This window comes from Gastrolobium bilobum, unplaced genomic scaffold (genome assembly GCF_033153095.1).
Source record: "Gastrolobium bilobum isolate Gb01-03AN ecotype WA unplaced genomic scaffold, APGP_CSIRO_Gbil_v1 utg5259, whole genome shotgun sequence".
Taxonomy (NCBI): Eukaryota; Viridiplantae; Streptophyta; class Magnoliopsida; order Fabales; family Fabaceae; genus Gastrolobium; species Gastrolobium bilobum.
The window spans coordinates 263,771-288,330 of NW_026898073.1; the positions used below are offsets into that span (position 1 = coordinate 263,771).

The 24,560-nt window shown below is 33.0% G+C and overlaps 2 protein-coding genes across 3 annotated transcripts; both read left to right on the forward strand.

Moving 5' to 3' along the window:
* Positions 1–5,433: 5,433 nt before the first annotated feature.
* Positions 5,434–7,529, forward strand: LOC133312618 (trifunctional UDP-glucose 4,6-dehydratase/UDP-4-keto-6-deoxy-D-glucose 3,5-epimerase/UDP-4-keto-L-rhamnose-reductase RHM1-like). Of its 2 annotated transcripts, XM_061513851.1 has the most exons (3): positions 5,434–6,518; positions 6,597–6,971; positions 7,074–7,529. In XM_061513851.1, the coding sequence occupies exons 1-3, from the start codon at positions 5,445–5,447 to the stop codon at positions 7,521–7,523; spliced, it is 1,899 nt and encodes a 632-aa protein (XP_061369835.1). In that variant the 5' UTR covers positions 5,434–5,444; the 3' UTR covers positions 7,524–7,529. The 2 variants fall into 2 exon arrangements, with proteins under 2 accessions (XP_061369835.1, XP_061369834.1); XM_061513850.1 differs by having other exon boundaries at positions 5,434–6,971.
* A 9,171-nt stretch (positions 7,530–16,700) lies between these two features.
* On the forward strand, positions 16,701–24,120 carry LOC133312634 (probable galacturonosyltransferase 15). The gene is made up of 6 exons (XM_061513868.1): positions 16,701–17,169; positions 18,345–18,388; positions 20,612–20,758; positions 22,536–23,117; positions 23,205–23,507; positions 23,637–24,120. The coding sequence occupies exons 1-6, from the start codon at positions 16,926–16,928 to the stop codon at positions 23,925–23,927; spliced, it is 1,611 nt and encodes a 536-aa protein (XP_061369852.1). The 5' UTR covers positions 16,701–16,925; the 3' UTR covers positions 23,928–24,120.
* The last annotated feature ends 440 nt before the right edge of the window (positions 24,121–24,560 follow it).

A 24,560-nucleotide genomic window follows, 5' to 3' on the forward strand; every position in this document is an offset into this window, starting at 1 on the left:
AACTGTGCTTGGCCTAATATGAATTGGATCACATTAGGAAGTGAAGGATTCAAAGAAAAATCAAGAGAATAGCATCATCATATTCCTCACTTCCTCCTCATCATAATATTTACTACCTTATTTATTATTCGTAAGTATGTTAGAAATATTTCTTTATCAAAATTTAAGGAATTTTATTAATGTATATACTTTTCTAAAACTTATTAATAGCATAAATATATATTTAATGGAAATAACATCTATCCTTTTAAAGGATATAAGTTTATATCCTTTTAGATCTTAACCGTTGATTTCCGTCCATCAACGGTTATAATTTATTGAATTAAAATTATTAATTAATTAATAATAAATTTGGCCCATTAAGTTTGACTTAATAGATTATAACCGTTGATGAACGGAAATCAACGGTTAGAATCTAAAAGATATAAACTTATATCTTTTTAAAAGAATAGATATTTTTCCCATATTTAATTATAATTATTTAATGTACAATGAACTTCCTCTGCCATATGGAAAGTCTTGTTGAAACTGATGCTGACTTGACAATGGTACTAATGGCCATGGGAAACACAAGACGGGAAAAGGAAGGCACTGCTTTAGCCTACCTAGGAATAACGAGGTCCAATCTTAAAATAAAATAAAATAAAAAATCCAATCTTTTTAAAAAACGAAACTTTTATACATTTTTTGTATGACTTAATTTAATAATTTGCTATGATAATTTTTTATATTATTATAAAATTAGGCATTATTGTATTATTAAAAACGTACAACTTTTGAATAATAGTGTAAAAATGATATATTAATTAATAATAAAATTAAATAAAATTATTTTTAATTGTTTTCAAAAAATTTATACTAATTTTATCTTTTATTCCTGTCGTTACCCCATACATTTTTAGTGAGAAACTAATTGCATTTGATACTAAGATTATCCATTATATTAATGCATTGTCGCCAATTACAACCTTGACAATGGAAAAATCCCTAGCCTCTTGTTGGAATAGAAGATTCTATATGTTGTTATGATTTACTGTGATATGTTGTAACCTGTAGTTTGTTAGGATATGTATAACTGAGTCCTATTGTAATTAGGTGTAGTTACTTATCTTTAGGAAGTTGTTTTACTATTTGGTAACAGACTGTTTGGTAACAGCCGTAACAGCCTATTCTATTTAAGATACATTGATGTACAGTTTTAAATCAATGGAAATACTATCAATTGATACCATTTATCATGGTATCAGAGCGATCCCTTGTTAAAAAAAAAAAAAAAAACTTCCGCAACGTGTAGACTCTGAAAACAGTGAGCAGGAGATAGCTTCTGTTGAAGATGGCCAATGAAAACAGCAGCAGGTTGAAGCCATCAGACCCTGGATCACCATTCTATCTGACTGGATCAGATAGCCCAGAGATTCTTTTAACAACCGTTATGCTGAGAGGAGAAGCCAACTACGAGAATTGGGAAAAGTTTGTTGAACGTCCTCCATGCATTCACTGCGGGAAAACTAATCATGAAGCCTCTCGATGCTGGCAAGCATTTGGCTATCCTGGACGTGGTGGTAGCAGAGGACGAGGACCTGGACGAGGACGTGGACGTTTTGGTGGTGATAGGAGCAGTAACCCACAAGGAGGATTCCATGCAAAGCCATTTGGTGCACACGCAGCTCAAACGGAGGAACCACTAGAGCAAGCAAATGCATTCGCCGTTCTGACACCTGACGTGGTGACACAATTGTTATCATTGGTTGACAACCCGCAACGCTCAAAGGACAAATTAAATCGTAAAGATTCCCATTGTCACTGGCTTATAGATAGTGGTGCATCACGCCACATGACAGGGGTATTGGAATTGCTGGAGAATGTTACAGATGTTGAACCTTTGGCAATCGGTTTACCCAATGGAGCTATTACTTATGTTGTGCAACAAGGATCTGTTTCGTTTACTCCTTCTTTTTCATTATCCAATGTCTTATTTGTGCCAAATTTAAAGTGTAACTTGATATCTGTATCTCAGTTGGTACGACAACATAATGTTGATGTGGTATTCACTAATAATAGTTGTGTTTTGCATGGATCTGTTGCTGATTACAGTCACTTAAGGATATTTGGCTGCCTATGTTATGCGGTGACACAACCAAAACCTACAAACAAATTTAGTCCACGGTCTAGGCGGTGTATGTTTGTTGGTTATCCTCATGGGCAGAAAGGTTGGAGAGTGTATGATCTTAATACTAAGGAATTCTTTGTGTCACGAGATGTCAGTTTCCACGAAGATGAGTTTCCTTTTGTTGCTATAAGTGTGCCTACACCTAGCCCATCATTACCTACATTTATACCAATAGATTCTAATGATTCTGCCAATCCAGTATCTCAATCAACTTCAAATGATTGTGAGGCAGAAGTGCAGTTGGAAGATAGGGGGAGTGTCCATCAGTCTGAAAGGGAGCCGAATGAAGATTCTACATCAAATGCTGATCAAGTGCAAAGGAGTGAGGATCCAGCTCCTGCTCTCGTACAAAGGAATGAAGATTCAGCTCACGAACTTGTGCAAAGAAGTGCAGAATCAGCTCAAAACGATTCTCTTCGTCCAGCACGCACACGAAGGCCTCCGTCCTATTTGAGTAACTACAAATGTAATCTGATTGAGGCACATACATACACTCCCAGTCTCACCTCTTCTAGCTCCACCTCAGGTATACGGTATCCAATTGCCAACTATGTGAATACTAACAATTTCTCTTCAAAACATCGAGTTTTTGTTGCTGCTATTGATGCAGGTAGTGAACCTCGGTCATTTAAAGAAGCAATGACCAATGATGTTTGGCGTAAAGCTATGGCTCAGGAGATACATGCACTAGAAGAAAATAATACGTGGACTATCACTGATTTACCTGCAGGCAAACATGCCCTTCCATGTAAATGGGTATATAAAATTAAATATCATTCCAATGGTAGCATCGAGCGCAACAAAGCAAGGTTGGTAATTGCAGGCAATCATCAAGTTCCAGGAGAAGATTTCCATGAAACTTACGCTCCTGTAGCGAAAATGGTGAGTGTTAGAACTCTACTCTCGGTTGCAGCTGCAAAAGGTTGGTACTTGCACCAAATGGATGTTCATAATGCGTTTCTTAATGGAGAACTGGACGAAGAAGTGTATATGCGCATACCGGCAGGCTTTAATCAAGGACAAGGAAGAAAAGTGTGTCATTTGCAAAGGTCGTTATATGGCTTACGACAATCTCCCAGGAATTGGTTTGCAAAGTTGAGTTCCTCACTTATTAAATACGGTTTTGTTCAATCCGAAGCAGATCACACTTTGTTCACTTTGAAGCGTGGTTCTACCTTCTTGACCATACTAGTCTATGTTGATGATTTGGTGTTGGCAGGCAATGATTCCCAAGCATGTCAAGAGGTTAAGATTTATCTTAACAAGTGTTTTAAAATTAAAGATTTGGGTCACTTGAAATATTTTTTAGGCATCGAGGTTGCCCGTAGCAATGAGGGTATCTTCTTGTGCCAACGAAAATATGCATTAGATATCCTCAAAGAAACAGGTTTGTTGGATTGTAAACCGGTTCAGTTTCCAATTGAACAGAATCATCGCTTAGCTCTGGCAGATGGACCTGACTATGATGATCCAGGTCGCTATAGAAGAATTGTCGGCAAGCTAGTGTACCTTACGATCACTCGTCCTGATTTGAGTTATGTAGTGCACACTCTTTCACAGTTCATGCAAGCTCCAAAGGAAGCACATTATGAGGCTGCCATTCGGGTACTAAGATACATCAAAATGAATCCTGGCCAAGGTATCCTCCTTTCTTCCAAAAGTGATCTCAAAATTCATGCTTTCTGTGATTCAGATTGGGCCAGCTGCCCTTTAACTCGCCGGTCAGTTTCTGGGTTCTTCATTATGCTTGGAACCTCACCTGTTTCTTGGAAAACAAAGAAGCAACTCACTGTCTCACGCTCCTCAGCAGAGGCTGAGTACCGTTCCATGGCTGCCGCGACAGCAGAATTGATATGGTTGAAGTCTTTTCTTGCTTCACTTGATGTTATCCATGATGATCCTATGGAATTATGTTGTGATAATCAAGCCGCTATACATATCGCGGCAAATCTTGTGTTCCATGAGCGAACTAAACACATTGAAATTGATTGCCATTTTGTCCGGGAAAGGTTGGTTTCTAAGACGATTCGAACTACTTTTGTTCGTTCTCATTTGCAACTCGCAGACATTTTCACCAAAGCACTTGGTCGTGTTCCATTTCTTGCCGTTCTTTCCAAGTTAGGCATTTCATGTCTTCATGCTCCAACTTGAGGGGGAGTGTTGGAATAGAAGATTCTATATGTTGTTATGATTTGCTGTGATATGTTGTAACTTGTAGTTTGTTAGGATATGTATAACTGAGTCCTATTGTAATTAGGTGTAGTTACTTATCTTTAGGAAGTTGTTTTACTATTTGGTAACAGACTGTTTGGTAACAGCCGTAACAGCCTATTCTATTTAAGATACATTGATGTACAGTTTTAAATCAATGAAAATACTATCAATTGATACCATTTATCACCTCTCTTATTCTTTTTTGTATAAACTTCATTCATGTTTATTTTATGTATGATAGTTAATAACCATTTTTTTGGTTATTAAATGTTTACTTTATAAATAATTATCCCTTTTTATTTTTTAGAGTGATATATGAAATAGAAGGGTTTCATTTCATGCCTCGTGATACAAGTTTAGCTTTCCATGACTATTTGGAGGTAATATTTGTGAGCATCGAAGAGAAGAGATGGCATAATCTCATAAATCTTTGAAGTAAATTCTGAGCCCACATTTGACCCCACCTAATCACAGTCGCTTATGGGGTCATTTCCGAGCCATCTATTTCTACTCACGTTTTAAAACCAACTATTAGATCTAATTCTCTTACCAAACCCATCATGCTTAAAAAAAAAATTATCCGTATCAAATTAAGACTACATTGACTATTATAGGTCTTTTGTGCCTTGAAAAAAAAGACATTACGACTCGTGTTACATGAGACTATGAGAGACATATTTATGAGCTATAAATAGGGATGGTAACAACATTCCATGCTCATTCCTCAGGCTTTGTGATTGGCTCTCTTTCCCTCCTTCTTTTTCTCTTGCTAGCAACATTTTAAACAAAAATCCGTTTCGGCTCCAATTTGTGAATCTTATGTAAGTATTTTGTGGAGTACTATGGTTGAAGATTTTTTTCATCATTGTGTTTCAACTCTTATTTATATTATTAACTACTCTACTCTAGTTATATTTATATTTATCTCCTTCGGTATGTTCAACCTGGTTTTTGTTTAATGTCTAGTAGTTATACATGGTTTTGAAAGTTTACATTTTGTACTTGATAGCTGACTAGAAGTTTTGTTGCATTATACACAGAAGTTTTAAGTTGTGCAGATATGGCTGCCACCTACAAGCCAAAGAATATTCTCATTACTGGAGCAGCTGGTTTCATTGCATCCCATGTATGCAACCGGCTAGTACGTAACTACACAGACTACAAGATCATTGTCCTTGACAAGCTTGATTATTGTTCAAATCTTAAGAACCTCATTCCCTCCCATTCATCTCCCAATTTCAAGTTCATCAAGGGAGATATTTGCAGTGCTGACATTGTTAACTACATCCTTCTCACTGAGTCCATTGATACCATAATGCACTTTGCAGCCCAAACCCATGTTGATAACTCCTTTGGCAACAGCTTTGAATTCACCCAAAACAATATTTATGGAACACATGTCCTTCTAGAAGCCTGCAAAAACACTTGTGGTCAAGTAAAGAGGTTTATCCATGTGAGCACAGATGAAGTCTATGGGGAAACAGAAGAGGATGCAGTGGTGGGAAACCATGAGGCTTGTCAACTCCTCCCTACTAATCCATATTCTGCAACAAAAGCTGGTGCTGAGATGCTTGTAATGGCATATGGTCGATCTTATGGATTGCCGGTTATAACCACAAGAGGGAACAATGTTTATGGGCCTAATCAGTTCCCTGAAAAGCTGATTCCAAAGTTTTTGCTCTTGGCCATGAAAGGAAATACTCTACCAATTCATGGGGATGGATCAAATGTAAGGAGTTATCTCTATTGTGAAGATGTTGCGGAGGCTTTTGAGGTCATTCTCCATAGAGGTGAGGTGGGACATGTTTATAATATTGGGACTAAGAAAGAAAGGAGAGTGACTGATGTGGCAAGGAACATATGTAGTCTTTTCTCTTTGGATCCTGATACACATATCATGTTCGTGGAGAACAGGCCTTTCAATGACCAGAGATACTATTTAGATGATCAAAAGCTGAAGAGTTTGGGATGGTTTGAGCGCACTACTTGGGAGGAAGGTCTAAGGAAGACAATGGATTGGTATGTTAAGAATCCTGATTGGTGGGGTGATGTTTCTGGAGCTTTGCTTCCTCATCCAAGAATGTTGACCAAGCCAGATGTTGAGAAAAATAATGCCCAAGATATGAACAAAGTTGTTTCTTCTGTTGATGCAAACAATTCTACTCAGAATAGAATGGTGGTACCAACTCCAAGGAACAATGTTTTGGCTCAGAAGCCATCTCTGAAGTTCTTGATATATGGTGGTGCAGGGTGGATTGGGGAACTTTTAGGAAATATTTGTCAGAACCAAGGGATACCCTTTGAGAATGGAAGGGGGCATTTAGATGATCGATCACAGATTTTGGTTGATATCCAGACCGTTAAACCAACTCATGTTTTCAATGCTTCTTTTGTCACTGGTGCATTAAATGTGAAGTGGTTTGAAGCTCATAAAACAGAAACAATCCGTGCCATTTTTGTTGGTGTATTAACATTGGCAGATGTCTGCAGGGAGCATGGTCTCCCCATGATGAATTATGCCTTTGGTGGTAATTTTGAAGACAGAAAAAATTCTATTGATTCTTTCTACTCTAAAACACAAGCCAAGGTATGTTCCAAATAATGTGCATTTTGCTTTATAGTTCATGATTTTTACATGAGGTTTTTGCATAGCCATTGAGTTTATATCTCTTTCAAAATTTGGTGTCAGGTTGAAGAGCTTCTAAAGGACTATGAAAATGTGTGCACTCTCAGAATCCAATTTCCAGTATCCTCTGATCTTGACAATCCACGCAACTTTATCACTAAGATGACAAGATCTGATAAAGTGGCTAACATTCCTATCAACATTACTGTTTTGGATGAACTTCTGCCTATTTCTGTTGAGATGGCTAAAAGAAATTGCAGGGGTATTTGGAACTTAACAAATCCTGGTACTGTGACCTGCAACGAGATTCTTGAGATGTACAAGAATTACATTAACCATGGTTTTAAGTGGATCAATTTTACACTTGAACAAGAGGCTCAATTCCCTTCTCAAAGCATTAACGAAATAGATGCATCAAAATTGAAGAAGGAATTTCCTGAGCTGCTTCCTATCAAGGACTCACTGATGAAATATGTCTTTGAGCCAAAAAAGAAAAGCATTGGAATTGAGTAGCTCAAGCATGGATAAATTATATACATGGCGGTCTTTCTATGCATTTGCCCTACTTTTTGGTACTTTGGTTTGTTTACTTTGATATTTTTCTGCATTCAGTTTTCATTCTAAGGTTTTATTTTGTCAATATCATAATGTCTTATGAGCTAATGTATTCCCATAATATTGTATTTTTGTTTTATGTTCAAGAAAATAACATCTGAATAATCCAGAGAATTTTATGAATATAAGAAAGATCTTGTTATATTTGGCGTTTCTTATCTTAAAAAAAATGTTAATCACATTATGAACAGTAAAACCACTGTTATTTTCGTGAATAAATTATATCATGTGATACAGTATTAGGTGTATGTACATATATAATTATTTATCTAATATGTCTCCATAGAGCACTTTGAGTTTAAAGCCTGAATAATTTCATAATTATATCTAAACACATTTTTTTTTTACGAATAAATTCATAATTATCTCATCCAATGTGACAATTAGAGCCGGCAAAACGGACTCGACTCGGCGGGCCAACCCGCCAAACGGGACGGAGCGGGCTGAGTTTTTCAACCCATCTCAAAAGCGGGGCGGGGCGGGGCGAGACGGGACAGACTCATTTTTTGGCGGGCATAGGCGGGCCGAGGCGGGTCAGTGTAAATTAGACTCGGGCAGGCGAGCTAACCCATCCAACCCGCCAAACAGGACGGGGCGGGCTGAGTTTTTCAGCCCACTTTCAAAAGCAGGACAAGACAAACTGACTTATTTTTTAACTGGTTGATGGTTGGGTGGGGCGGGGCGGACCGCCCATTTTGCCATGACAATAGGCCAAATTCCCATGGCTGAAATATTTTTTCCAAACTGGGAAAGCCATAAATGGCCAATGATATATGGGCCAGAGTATAGGGTCCCTTGTAAAAACCCATGTTGTGTAGTTAACCTAAATAAAACGGAAGCCGAAACAAGATGCAGCATGGAAATAAAACTCAAGCATGTGCGTGGCTGTCAAATTAGTCATGAAGGCATCAACCAATTATTCAGATATTTATTTTATGTACGGAAGAAGAGTGACTTCAGTGACATATCACGTTACATTGTCTCGTAAAAAGAAGAGATGAATTTGAGGGATACCATGACCCCTTTTCTCATCTCCTCTCCCCACTCTAAAAAAAAAAAAAAAAAAAATTAATTTATGTTATGAACAACGCTGCACCTTCTTTCTTAGCAACTTGTTTTGAAATAAATTTTTTCCCAAGTTCTCAATAAAATCTCACTTTGTGTGTAAATTATATGAGAAATTCAATCTCAAAATAAACAAATCAATATGCACAGGAGAAATACGTAAAGAAAAATAATTTGTTTGAATAAAAAAGAGAAATAATTTCTTATATCTAAAAAAAAAAAAAAAAACTTATGGTCAAGCTCAAGCTCTATTGCTCGAAAGGATGTTAATTCCGCTGATTTGACTCTTAATAAATGTTTTAAGAGACAAAAATAAAGAGTTACAATTATTTACTAAGAAACTAAGAAAATATATATTAACAATTTCATAAGTTATCTGCCGTAAGCCCAATACAACGTCGTTTTGGGACGAAAATCATGGTATTTTGTAATTTTAATTTATTTCAGGGTTATAATAATCTTTATATTTATAATTTTTTAAGATTTCAATACCAAAATGACGTCGTTTTGAGAATAAATATAGATAACTTATCTGCAGTAACTGCAGAAACATTTTTCCCTTTGTTATATATGTGCAAATATTTTATCATGATCTGATCTATTGATATTTTTAAATAAAAGGTGTTACTTAAAAATTTAGTTAAATTATAAGGACTAATAGAATAATTTATATATTAAAAAAAATAAAATTGAAGTGTATTAATTGATAGATTTGAGACATGCATGTCACATGCCATCTTGCACCTTTTAAAAATGTCAAAATGAGTTAATCCGTCTTATTAGGCCCTAGTTTATGTGAATTAGGGCTAAAAAGTTCACAGGGCCCATATGGTCTAGAGCCAGCTTATGAGCCATCCAAAATTATAGTTTTATAAAATTTTATTTTTTATCATATTTCAATACAATAAAAAATTATTTTAACAAATAAATATTTAATACTTTATTAAAATATTTCATACAAATTATAAATTTTAATAATTTAATTTTTAATAAAATAATATTTGTCTGATGGGATCCTCACAGATAGAAAAAGATTGCAGTTAATGATCGAGTGACATTGCTTCTTCGTCTCGAACCAATGAATCCTTTAAATATGATTCAAAATGGATCTTGTTCTATTGTTGATCAAAGATTTCCCTATAAAAATATGAATCGTAATTTGAAGAAGGAGAATATACAAGTAAAAATGTAAATAAAATTTAAATAAGTAAAGATTTGGTTACTACTTTTACTGAATTTGATGTTAAAGGATGTCATCTCAAATGAATATTTTTGCACAAGTAGTCATAAATTCATAATAGAATAAAGCAACTCTAGTGGAAAATCAAAAGCAATTATGAAAAAAATGATCTTACTACGAATAAATGCTCTTAGTATACTATATATTTAAAAGTTAAATAATTGATTTTCTTCGACTACTATCATTATAAAAATATTTTTACTTATTCTTATCCACAAAATTACCAAGGTGCATTGTATATAATATGTTATAGTGCAAATTTGGATATACAACACAGGTCGATAGAAAATTTTATTTTTACTGATGCGCAAATAAAATTCTTTATTGAAATATATCATTGCAGAAAAATTCATTTTTATTTATATTAAGTTTATAATTTAATTTATATATTTATAAATAATAAAAATTTTAACGAAGGAAAAAGTTTGGTTCGCCGACTAACCCTAACCTAACCTGTTAAATTATATGTCTTTGAGAGTCCGAGCAAAAAAAACAAAAAAAACTCTCACAAAAAAATCCTATGAATTAGAGTCAGTTATAGAGCTTTGTGAGTTGACCACAGTTTAGAGACCTCTACCTTTCAGCTGCATTTGGGGTTAACAGAACAGGGAGCACCATACTATTTATTGGGCCAGAGTAGGCCCCCTTGAACGTTGCATGTTCTCCCTTCTGTGATGGAAGCAGCAAAACAGCAGCAACAACAAATATCAATGACGTGCATGCTTGCTTCATTCAGGCTCCTCCACCTTCGCTCCATAATTTAGCTTTTGACTTTGTGCCCTTAATCACGTTCCCCTTTTGATATGTGGCTTTTGTAAAACCTGAAAGCAGATTCCATTTGGTTTTCAAAATGCTTAATGATGTTGTGACTTGTGACATCGATGTTCTTTCTTGCAATTATAATATTATATACTACTTTTGTTTTAGTTCTTTTGCCTTCCACCCATTTCAGATGATTTGTTAAATCCCACATATAATAAAATTGGACATATAAGATCCAACTTCACAGATACTAACTCTACGCTAACAATTTGGACGCTGTCACCTAATAGAATAACATTAAAATTAATTTCAAATGTTAGGGGGGGGGAAATATTAGTTTGAAATCGCATCAAAATAATAAAAATGAAAACAGAGCTTATGCCGACATTATCAATATAACTCTGTGAACGTAACAATGATGAAGCAATAGTATACATCACTATTCTTCCTGTCAATGTCAGCTGAAAATAATTAAATACTTTGGAATAATTCATCAAAATGGAAACATAATATAATGTGAAGCCACTGACAGTGATAAACCAACTGTCAATATATATATGGGTGATAAAAGACAATGTGTCAAGGCACTGGAGACAGGAGTGATAAGGATTGAGTTTCAATGTAAACAGTGAATATAGCATAAAGGTACACTATACTGTTTATCTATGTAGCACCGATACCGACACGGGACACGTGACACAATACGACACGACACTCCGACACGTTAATTTTAAAAAATGTTAAATTTCGACACGTTAGGACACGTTATGATATTAAATAATATTTTTAATTTATGTAGTGTATATTATATTTAATATTCAATAATTTAACAAAAAAATAATCTAAACTTATAATATTCTTAAATTTTGCAAAGAAACATAAAATATCTCAAATATTTATTTTAAACCCAATAAAATAGTAATCGTAATCCAATGAATCTAATAGTTGGAACTAAAAACTCAACGCAACGCAACCTTTAAATCTTTTTTTGAATTTCTATAACGCGTGTTGGAGTGTCAAGGAGTGTCGGGTGTCCGAGAATGTCGGGAAGTGTCGGACACGACACGTCAAGATTTTTGAAGTGTCGGTGCATCATAGCTGTCTACGTTGATTGAAAATAATATATAGCAAAAATAGAGGAGGAGAGAAAGTCATTTTATTTTATTTTAATAACTGGCTCGATATTTTCTTGCTTATCTCTTCAAATGTCCACTTCATATATTATATGAGGAAGATTTTTAAAGATGTGTAAAGTAGAATGCATCCTCTATAATCTATACGTACACCTTCATAAATATTAAAGGGAAAAACATATATTGTTGCGTGAGAAGTATTTTTTGATATTATAATTTTTTGATTTTGTGTGTACTTTTTTTTTTAAATAAGTGTGGTGTAATAATAATAATATATATTGCGCATTTTATGGTTTATACATATAATTACCTAAGTGCTACTTTTTTTTTTTTATTGATAACAACCTAAGTGCTACTTTTAACGTTAATTTATTGTGTTAAATCTATACATCTGTTAGTGTTCTTACACTTCTCTAATGTTAAAAGGGACTCTGTATTCTTGTTGGAGTTTACCAGAAAATAATCAATGAAACCCTTTCTTTAGTTTTCTCTTTCATTTTCCTTTCTGTTACTCTTATTCTTGATTTTTCCCCTGCAAGTTCTTCAGATAGGAATCTCATTCCTAACATAACAGTATGGTCTATTTCTTTAGGTAAAGATTCACCACAACTAACCATTTTTTTTAGAACTTGCATTTTTCAAATTTTAGGCAAACACTCACTACTAATAACTTCCTTTTTTTTCCTTCAAGTTTCCTTAAAATAAATAGCGTTGCAATTATGAACAGGTCATTTGAAATTATAAAGTTGGTTATATGCATCTTGTGGTTTCTTTCCTAACATCGAATTAAGCATTTGGATGTGGTGCTGTACCAAACCATTTTTTTGGTACGGTACATCGTACCAGATAGGATTGACAAAAACGAGTCAACCCGTCGAATTGGTTCATAATTAGTCAAAAATGAGTCGGGTTGGGTAGGCAAAAATGAGCTGCCAAGTGCCAACCCGACTCGAGTCAGCTCGGAAAAAAACGAGTCAACCCGCGGGTCAAACGGGCCAGCTAGCGGGTTGAGTTTTTTTTAATAAAAAAATACAAAATATAATATATAAAAATGGATTAAAAACCACACATGTCATCGCTTTTCTTTTTTCTTTAAACCTAAGTCCCTAATCTTCTCACATCCCTGCCATTTATATATTGTTAGGTTGTTCTGGCTCTGTTTGGTTCAAATATCTTATCCACTTAGTAACAAGTGGTTTTGATTGTTTCTTGATGTTGATGCAAATTTGTTACGAAGAAAATTCGAAACTAGAATATTTTGCTTTTATTTCTCATTTTGTAACCCTTTATGGAAGCAACATAGTTAGTGCATTAATACTACATATTCATTTAAATAGGTTGAAAACGAGCCAACACGCTAACAATTTTCGAGCCAACCTGTGAGCCAACTCGCGAGCTATTTTTTCAAGCCAACCCACGAGCCATATTTTTGAGCCAACCCTAACCCGACTCGGATCGGGTTGGGTTGAGTTTTCAAATTTTTTTTTTTCGAGCCAACCCTAACCTGGCTCATTGTTTTTGGTTGCATGCGGGTCGAGCCGGGTTGGCCCATTTTGCCAACCCTAGTACCAAATACTTAAAGACATTAATTAAATTTAATCGAGAGAAACCAAATCCCCTTGGTATATATGATAAAGAATTTGGATCTCTTAATCAGATATCTTGAGTTGGGCCCTCAGAATGAAAAAAAGAATTTAGGAGAACTACTTCTTTAATAAAGTCCGATAAATGCTCGAACCTGATATAATCCAATAAATCAAATGGAAAACTAAGAAAAATAATAATAATCTAACTGACAGACATCCAAGTCTCCCTCATAAAATTCGGAATCATAAATAGGAATACAAATTTAAATGGAAACTTTTGAAGATCTAACACTTGCAGATGTTGGTGAATGCTAGAGGTGGCAAAACGGGTCGGCCTGCCCCGCCCCGACGCCAATCCGTCAAAAACGGGTTGGCCCACCCTGTCCCGCATTTTGATATGGATTGAAAATCCCAACCCATTCCAATTTGTGGTGGGTTGGCCGGTCTAAAAAATAAAAAATAATTTAAAATTAAAAATAAATCATATTTTATTAATTTTATAATATTTTTTTTATTTTACAATCCCTTTTCTTTTTTTCCAATCTCAAATCTAAATATATACTAATATTCAGTCAAATATTTTTTAAGAACTTATTTTTGCCTCAATATATGGATAACCTTTGTAATAAATAAAGTTTTTCGTCTTTATTTTTTAGAGGAGTACTAAGAGAAAAAAATTTCATATCACACAAGCTTGATGACAAATAAAATACTACCAATTAGCAAAAAAAAACTAACCCGCGGGCCAACTCTCCCCGACCCACCGCCAACTCGTTTTGACCCGCAACTAAGTGGAGCGAGTTGAAATAGGTTGGTGGGTTGAAAAGTATAACCTCATCCGTCTTGTTTTGATGTATTGACCTGTCGAGTTCAACCTAAATTGCCACCTCTAATGACCGTCACCTCATCATTCACTTTGAAATAAAATAAAATAAAAAATTGCTGAAGTGATACTTGAATACTTCTCTCTCTTATTAGTCTTTGATTGCATTTCAAATAAAAAAATATATTAAAGTCTTAAAAAAATACTATAATAATATTATTCTTAAATTACTGAAAGGTAATAGAGAAAAAACTTAAAAAGCTTAAGGATGTGTTTGGTACAGGAGAAATTTTTTGGTGACCGGGAATCATGATTAATGGGAATTCAGTAGAAATTGAGTTTACTTGGAATCTTACGAAAGATGTGTTTGGTTCGCCAAAATATTACCGGGAATACTGGGTAAAAATTACTGATTCCATATTTGGTTTAGAACGAAATATGACTTGGAATATGAAGTTATTTTACAAAAATAACCCCAAACTATTTTTACTTTTGTAATTGATAGATTGGGTCTAGATTTTTATGTGTATTGGGGTATTTTTGTCTCAAAATTTATTGTTGTGCTTTCCCTTTACTTGGTATTCTGATTGGTATTTCGAATTACCATATTATTTTTGGTAATCTGAATAGTGACTTTTCTTTATAAATCAAATTACCGGTAATCCTTGGATATCCGGGAATCGTAATTTATTCCTTCTACCAAACGTGGTAATTACATTTACCAAAGAAGGATTACCGGTAATCCTCTCCAAAAACTTGAACCAAACACCCCCTAAAGGTAAGGAGTTTGGATTTCTTAATAAGATATCTTGAGTTGAACTCTCAGAACGAAAAAAAAAAAGATTTAGAAGAACTACTCCTTTAATAAGATCAATAAATACTTGAAGATAATGTAATCCGATAAATCAATTGGAAAATTAAAATAATAATAATCTAAGGGGGTGTTTGGTATAAAGAAAAAGTTTAGATTTCTAGAAAAGTTACATTGGCATTCTTGTATTTTCACGTTTAGTAGAAAGAAGTGGAAAATTTTTCCTAAAAATCTTGGTTTTCCAGGATTTTTAAATGTGAAAAAAAATGAAACAAAATCCTAACGAATTATCCCACTGAATATGTGGTATTCAACAAATCTCACACATAGGGAAAATTTTCGAAAATTATTCAGACTAAAATACCGTTCCTAGCTTTGCTTTGTGCATCGATTTGTTCGTCCCAGCTGAAACGCTCTGTGGTTCAAGTTTCTTTCTTTTTCTCTTTTTGTGCCACTCGTAGACTGAGTTTTTGGGTTTCTTTGGTGTTTGCAAAGATTGACACAATGCTTCTTCAAAAGCTAAACATAAATCTTTCCACATGGTTCAATGTTCTTCTTTTGCCCCTTTTTCAGAGTAAAAATAGAGTCTCCAAGCTGTTATTTCACATAATTATCTGACCATATTGTCACATTTTCATCTGTTCCCAGTTCAATATAAATTATTATTTACAAAACTCGCTTTTGATTTTTGATTTTTTATTTTTAATCCGTGTTTGAAAAGTTCATATTGTGGAGGTTAATTTTGTAAATTCATCACATATTTTACCATCAATCAAATATAGACACAGAAAACTTAACTCAACATTGCCGCTAATATTTTGTTCTACTAAACAACTTTTTGGTAATATTTATGAAAAACTTACTTTACCACTATATTCTCAGAAGTCATGATTCTTAAATAAAAAAAATTTCTTCTCTATCAAACGCCCCAAATTCATTCTCATATTTCCATCCTAGTCTTCCTCGTAAAATACAGAATCATAAATACGAATACAAATTCAAATTGGAAACTTTTGAAGATCTAATACTTGCAGATGTTGGTGACCGTCGACCTCATCATTCATTTTGAAATAAAATAAAATAAAAAATTGCTGAAGTGATACTTCTCTCTTATTAGTCTTTCATTGCATTTCGAATAAAAAGAACACTATAATAATTCTTAAATAAGAATAATATTTATCATTTTAAATAACATAAACTTATTTAATTTTAAAAAAGAGATAAATATAAAATAATATATTTTAAAAGATTTAAATTAAAAAAATCTATCCACTTTTTCTTCATAATTTTTATTCTTTGTGTCTGTTCTTTTATGTCATTTAAAATGATGAATATAAAACTGTTCCTAAATTACCGAAAGTTAATAGAGAAAAACCTTAAAAATAATTGTTTTTCTTTTTAAATGAATACCATCCATAGGATTAGGAACTGCCAGCCACGTTATGGAGGTGTCGGTGAAAGAGTGGTAAAAGAGTAAATAACGATAAAAACCAGTGGCGAAAAGCAATAGCGCAAAACTCCCCAAGCCCAACGCATATATATAATTACCGTCGCCATTGTTGCAATCTAACCATTTCCCGCGGCTTTGTTTTTCGCATTTTCCCATTCATTTTCTCTCTCTGCAACAACTTTCTTTTCCCCCATAAAAACGTTCACTTAAATTCTATTCAATTTATCGTTTTCATGTTCCTCGAGCAAATCGATTCCACACTGAAAACAAAAATTCGAAATCCGTGAACTCATTGCTCTATAAATGCAACACACGCAGGCATACACACGCTCTTACTCTCTATGACTGTGACTGAGCCAGTTGTGAAGCTTCAGATCTGCTACTGATTCCATCGTAGGAAGGAAAGAAAGAAGCAAATGGAATTCAGAAGATGAAGTTCTATGTATCTGCCAAGGGAAAAAAGAGGCTCGTCACCCTGTCCAAAGAAACCGGTGTCACCGGAAAAGTATCCGCCAAGACCGATGCTGTTGCGGACGATGCCTCCTCCGCCGCCTCCGCCGTCGATCGCCGGATTTCCAACCGGACTGTTCTGATGCTCGGGGTGGTGTTGCTGCTCGCCTTTATGAAGGTGGCGGTTTTGGTGCTGGAATCTTCCGCGGTTTGCACCTCCTTGGGTAATTTTTTCGATTCGTTTCCGCTTTCTCTTCGTAATTTTCATTTTAGATTTATATTTATTATTTACTCTACTTTAAAAAATTAGTTAATGGTGTATTGTTAGCTGTGTGGGGTTTACACTTCAGTGAATAAATATCTTTTTAGTTGAATTTTGTTTCATTGGAGAGTGAAGTTACGTATGAATTTCAAGTATACAACTAAAAGTGCAAAACGTGTAAAGACGAAATCATAGAGCAACGCGTTTTTTAAAAAAAAACTTAATTTATGGAAAAAAAAAACTTTTTGGCTGAATTTGTATTCTTCTTGAGCCCCCACAGTGACAAGAAATTTTTTACTTATTTTGGAAGTTAAACATTGAAATTTGAATCAAATCTTAATAGTTGATTTTCGTTAATTAATTATTAATTCTCAACAAATAATAATCGTTGATTACGAAAATCAACAGTTAATATTTAGTATTAAATTTTAAAGTTTAACACTAATATTAAAAAAAATTATCCCCTTATTTTTTAAATATTTTCTTTTTCATACGGAGATGTGGTTGTTTCATTTAAAAAAAAAAAGGAGAGAATTCTGTATGTGATTTAAAAAGGACATTTTTATTAAGGTGATGTTTGGTTGGGAGCTTTTCAGCGGATATATATGTTTATCAAGTATAGCTTTTAGAAACACCATGTTTGTTTCAACGTATTTTTACCAAAAACTCATTTATCCAATTTGTATGGATTTATGAGAAATATAGATATCCGCACTGTTTAGAAACTCAATTTGAAGGTGAGATTTTTCAGAAAACCGATTATCTGACTTTTAATGCACTGTTGATTTCATAAAGTTACCTAATTTTCTCAGTAAAGTTTTTCCCCACCAAACAACTTTTTTTATATTTTTTTACCTATCTCACTTTATCTATCTTTCCAATCATTTCTCTATCTATTACATTTTTTTACTATTCCAAAAAATTTTCATCAACCAAACATCCCCTAAGTGTCGTAAAGAAATAAAAGCAAAGTAATAAGCGTAAAATATGTTATAAATTTTAAAACGTTTAGAATTATTTTTAAATAATTATATATACTTAATAAAAAAATGTTAAACAATATTAACTGATTTGTCGAAAAGGTCACCGTCGTTGATGAAAAGTTGATGACAGTATCCATGAAAATGATTGCTGCAGGTTGCGTGGGATCGAGGTTTTTCAGCGGGGGTGACATGAGCCTGGTAAGTGTTTCAAGTTCCAAATCAGATTCCCTCTTCATTTATTCTTCTCTTCCATTTTTCATTTTTTTTATTTCCTTCACTTGTGATTATGCATCTTATACAATTTTTTTTTTTGGTAATTGAGCCGTTTGAAATATTTACTAGACGTTACTTTTTTGTGTGCATAAGAAATTATATTTTTTTTTCCTTGAAAGATAATTTTTTAATCTGTATTTAGTTTCTCATTTGAAAAATTAAAAATTATGGTTTAAATAAAATTTATAACTTATAACTTTTGTCTGAACTTTTAGGGTTTCTAAATGAAAAATATAGGTTGATTGTTTGTAGAGTATTTGATATATTTTTAGATACAAATTCGAAATTGCCAAAACTTTGTAATAGATTTTAAACGTGAATATAGTGGCTAGACGATCTGATTGAAACAAACGAGGCATTTTTATTTTATTATTATAATAATGGTTATTATTGGCAGTGATATAGATGCTTGATTTTATTTTTCTCTCATATGTTACGTGTCGATGTTTAAAAACTCTTCCAATTTTTTTTATTATAGTAAAACAGTGTCCACAAAAAGTATGATAATTGTGGGATCGGGTGATTTTTTTTTACCACCCTAATTATTTTTTTTGGCAAGTTGACTCACGATATTTTTATAAGCTTCAATTCTTTAAGTAGGTTATAAGATTAATCTCGAATCGAAACTTAATTACAGTTAAAATTGAAACTTGTGGGAATACTCGAGGATCGACCTGCCTTAGAGATAATTCGGATCGGTATAAAAAAAATAGTTGTTATTTGGTTAAGATTTATGTTTTTCAATTTCTTCAACCAAATAATTATCTTTCATAACATAATATTCATTTTTTTTCATTATAAATACTTTTTTTTGTGACAATAAATATTTATTTTAAGACAAAGCAAAAATAATTTTGTAGTTGTGACAAAAATAATTTGTTTGCCACGTACACAAAAATGAGAGAGAGAACAAATACAGCATCAGATCTTGGTAAATTTTTTTAAAAAATAAAATAAAATTAGTGAGGCCCTTTTTTGTATCTCTGGGACAAACATTATTTTTCTGCCGTCAGTAATGCTCTTATTTTAAATCCCTTTTCTTAATAAATAAATATGAAATAAAAATATATCCTACACTCATTTTACAATTTTTTTTTAATTTCTTTTGATTTCATTTTTATGTCTTATTTGAATAAGAATAACAGCTTATGAGTATTCATATAAATAATTTTTTGATACATTATATTATCATCAATATATTTTAAGATAAACTGAATAATGTTGGATCGAATACATACTTTTGATAATTTATTCCGGAATCAAAAAATAGTTAACGTTTAAATTATATTTACTTTTTGTAAAAACTTATTTTTTTGTAGTCCTTATTCTTTCTTATAAAAATAAAAAAAAAATCTAAAATAATTTTATAAGTTTCAGGCTTTCAGTTCCCCGAGGAGGCGATTAAGGCCTTGCAAAACTGTAAATCACACAATCATCTCATGTGCATTTTATCTTGAGATCTGCAAATTTATTTTTATTTTTTGCATTTTTTTAAGTAATCACTATTATATATATATATATATATATATATATGGGGCAAGATCATCTTACACCGGTGTAAGAATAATAAATCTTACACCAAATCTTAATCATTGATTTTCTACATCTAACGGTTAAGATTTATTAGGTCTCACTCATTAATTAATTTTTAATTCCCAATAAATCTCAACCATTGGATGCACGGAAATCAACGGTTAAGATTTGGTGTAAGATTTATTATTCTTACACCGGTGTAAGTTGATCCTATCCCTATATATATATATATATATATATATATATATATATTTCATTTTGAGCTTTGAGCCGCTTCAATGTTGATTATTGTTATATATTGATAGCATTTCCTATAATTATGAGAAGTTTAACAATAGAATTAAAAAATCAATGATGCACAATCCAAGTAATAAAAATAGGTAAATTAAGATAAATGTCATTTAAAAAAATTAAAAGTAAAACTAATTTAAATGTTGGCCGTAGTGTGTGTAAGTAGAAACTCAAAGACGAACTGACCGGAGTGCTAATAGAGGCAAATGATGTGTGTAGAAGTAATAAATGGTTGAAAAAATGTAATTTTTTTATGCTTTATGTTCCCGTGACATTCATTCTATTTTTTCCGGTGGTTCGGCATGTATATTTATATGAATAAAGAAACTCAAAGATGAGCTTACCAGAGCGCTAATAGAGGCAAATGATGGTAATTTTAATGAACGAGGAGCAGAGTCATTCAACGAGCTTGTGAAAGTGTTGACGTCAAAACAAGACCTTAAGGCATTTGCTTTCAAGACCAAAGCCATGGTACCTACAAATTTCACTCTCATTAACCTGTTCGCTTTAGCAAATTACTCTTATAATAATGATAATGATGTTTAATTAAGTTGTTTCCTTTGTAAATTTTTTTTCTGTTTGCTTCTGGTGTTAGGTGACAATCTAGCCTGACATTAGATATGAGCTTTTAGCATTGAACCTTAAACCTTGGTTTGCAAAACGAAAATCTGACATTTTTCAAGAAGTTGGTTGCATTATTTGGAATCATTCAAATTCAATTAATTACAGTGATTTTAATATACGAGAAATGTTATATTTATAAATTTTTTTGTTTACAAACTCTCGTAAATTATATTATGTTTTACTGGTAAAATACTGTTGATTGAAGTCAGTAAGACATAACGTAATTTGTAAAAAAAAAGTTTGTCATTATAATCTTCTTTTTAATATATATCATAATTTATCGACAAAAAAGTTATTTGCAAATTTGGCAGGAGTTGGAACCAAAAATAAGCAAACAGAAGATTAATATGATTGGTTTCTGGAAATTTTCGATATATTTGCTGTAGTGCTTAAGTATATCTAATTTTTTATATCTACTTTATTTTAAGAAAAATTAATGATAAGGTGTGTAAAACTTGAAGCAAACACATAATCCAGTGGTTGAAATATTATGTTGATTTCCTATTTGTGTCGTACTAACCTTTGTTGTTACTTATTATTTATTAGGATTTATCATCAATCATTTAACATGACCACAACAAATTTCCTACACACACAATATTTTGTGAGGCCCACAGCAAAAAAAAAAAAAACTTTGGCATGCAAAACGAATCTCTATAACATAACACAATCACTTTTCCTACAACATAACTCTTATAAAATCCTATTTATTATATTGAAATTCTTCCTTCAATTATAGACGGGGAGCTTGAGCCGTTGAGAAGAGTGTTCATAACAAGTATTTGTAAGTTGTAACAAAATCTATTTGACCTCTATTAGGACTTATATTTGGGGAAAGGAGACGGTACTATTCTAATAAATACATTAGAAATAAAAAATTTAAAATTGTAAAAACTATATAAATAAAAGGGAAAAATTCAAAAAAAAAAAAAAAACCTTATGGTTTCCCTTTGAATCACTTAGTTCCCTATGTTTTTTTTTTTAATCACTTACTCCCTTATGATTTTTTTCATTCAAGATCTTACTAACACCGTTAAAAATTTGATAAATTTATCTATTCTATCCTTTATATCATCTTGTTCCTCAAGCTTTGTAAGAGTTTCTAACATTACAAACAATTTTTCTTTAATAAACCAGTTTCTGAAAAAAATTGTGAAGTGCCACATAACTAGTGATAAGAACATAAAAAACAATTGTAAATTAACCTTAATTAATAATTAGAATTATTTGAATATTATTTGTTTATTTTAATACAATAGGTTTACTTCCTACCACATCCTATTGTGCAATCAACTAGTGGTTCTGAACTTCAAGCTAGAAATTCGAGAGTGAGTTAGTTAAGTTGTTTACATACTTGGATCAAAATATTCTTGCCCCCTTTAACTCAAGTGAGAAACAATGTTGTAAAATTAAGAATTTGAGTTTGTATATACTACACAAAGGTACTAAAATCTTCTTTTTAATTTATGCATATTTTAATTTAATCCACAAAATAAGCATTACGAGGAGAGTTATTCAAAGTCTCTCTCTCCGTGAGGTGTTTCTTCATTGAATTGTTTGATGATAACTTAAGCTGAGTTAGTGAAGTCGTAGTCATGTCATCTTAATGTTCATATATATGCAGCTGTCGCGGATGGAACGGGAGGTGCAATCAGCTAGAAAGCAGGAGTCAGTTTTTTGGCATCTAGCTTCACATGGTGTTCCCAAAAGTCTGAATTGTCTTTGTCTGAAGTTGGCTGAAGAATACGCTGTAAATGCCATGGCCCGATCTCGCCTACCTCCTCCTGAATATGTTTCTCACCTTGTTGACCCTACCTTTCACCACCTTGTTCTCCTAACTGACAACGTCCTAGCTGCCTCTGTTGTTGTAACCTCTACTATTGAAAATTCAGATAACCCTGAAAGATTAGTTTTTCACATAGTTACCGACAAGAAAACTTATACTCCAATGCATGCTTGGTTTGCCATCAATTCTATTAAATCAGCAGTAGTTGAAGTTAGGGGATTACACCACTATGACTGGTCTGAAGAAAGGAATGCTGGTGTTAAGGAGATGCTGGAAACTAATCATTTAATTTGGAAGCACTACTACAACAACTATAAAGAAGAGGACCTCGACTATAGTGAAGAGCATAATAGATGTTTGGAATCTTTAAGTCCCAGCAGCCTTTCCCTGTTGAATCATCTCCGCATCTATATCCCTGAGGTAGCCCTCCAATTTTGTAATAACAAGACTAATGCTTAGTGATGATTCATGATTGTTTCATAATCTGATTTTTTTGGACCACCACAGCTGTTTCCAGATCTCAACAAGGTTGTATTGCTGGATGATGATGTTGTAGTACAGCATGACATATCTTCTTTGTGGCAACTAGATCTTAATGGCAAAGTCAGTGGTTCGGTATTCAAGTCATGGTGTGAGGACAGCTGCTGCCCTGGAAGTAAATACGTCAACTTTTTCAACTTTTCAAATCCTTTTATATCATCCAAATTTGACGGTGATCAGTGTTCATGGGTCTATGGCATGAATATATTTGATCTTGAAGCTTGGAGGAGATCAAATATTACTGAGACCTACCATCAATGGTTGAAACTTGTAAGTATATGTTGATGTACTTCATCATATTGAAACAATATGTTTATTTCTTCATCATGAATGGTACTATAAATTTCCTTCTGTTTTGTGATGATGCTATTAACTGTATATATATATGATTTCATACAGAACGTCAAGTCTGGGTTTGCATTCTTTAATCCTGGAGTGCTTCCACCTGCCTTGATTGCTTTTGAGGGTCAAGTGCAACCTATAGATTCATCATGGCTTGTGACTGATTTAGGTTATCGCCATCGATCTGAAGAAATTAGCATACAGAAACTGGAAGCTGCTGTCGTAGTTCATTTCAGTGGCCCTGCAAAGCCATGGCTTGATATTGGTTTACCAGAGGTTCGAAGTTTATGGAATAGATATGTAAATTTCTCCGATAAGTTCATTAAGAGATGTGGGATTACAGCGTGAAGTTATATTCCACCTCCAATATTCATTTTGAGATTGAATCAGTGATACCGTATTGGGTCAAAGGGAAGAAGGTTTTGTCTTCAGTCTCTGACTTCGCACAGTACGGTATCATTGCTCCATGTCCATATAAATAGCGAATAGATGAAGCTACCATACAATACCCTGTTAGAAGAAGCACAGTTGCTGCAGTATAAGAAAGAAGATATAAGCATCATAATCTAATTGTATAACGAAAACTGTAAATTATTTGCTTTTATAAATAGAGATATTGTTATACTATTCTGATAAACATGATTAGCTATTGCTTTATTTGAATTTGCCAGTTAGAGGGTTCCCAAATATCGTTTCATTAAAAAACTTTGGATAGTCACCATTAACCTTGCATCTTGATTTTATCAATCTTTCTGGTAGTTTAATAGCTAATTCTTGGGGACAAAACTCAGGCTTTCTAACATCACTATATATTTGCTCTCTCTTTTCCTTTTGTTCACACACTATCAACTATTTGCATTTTTTTTTTTGATACAAGAACTATCTACTTTTTTAACTGTGAACTTGTGAGCTCCTTTTTCTGAACAAGAAACATAGATTGTTAAGGGAATTGAAAACGTATAATATATTTTTACATAACCT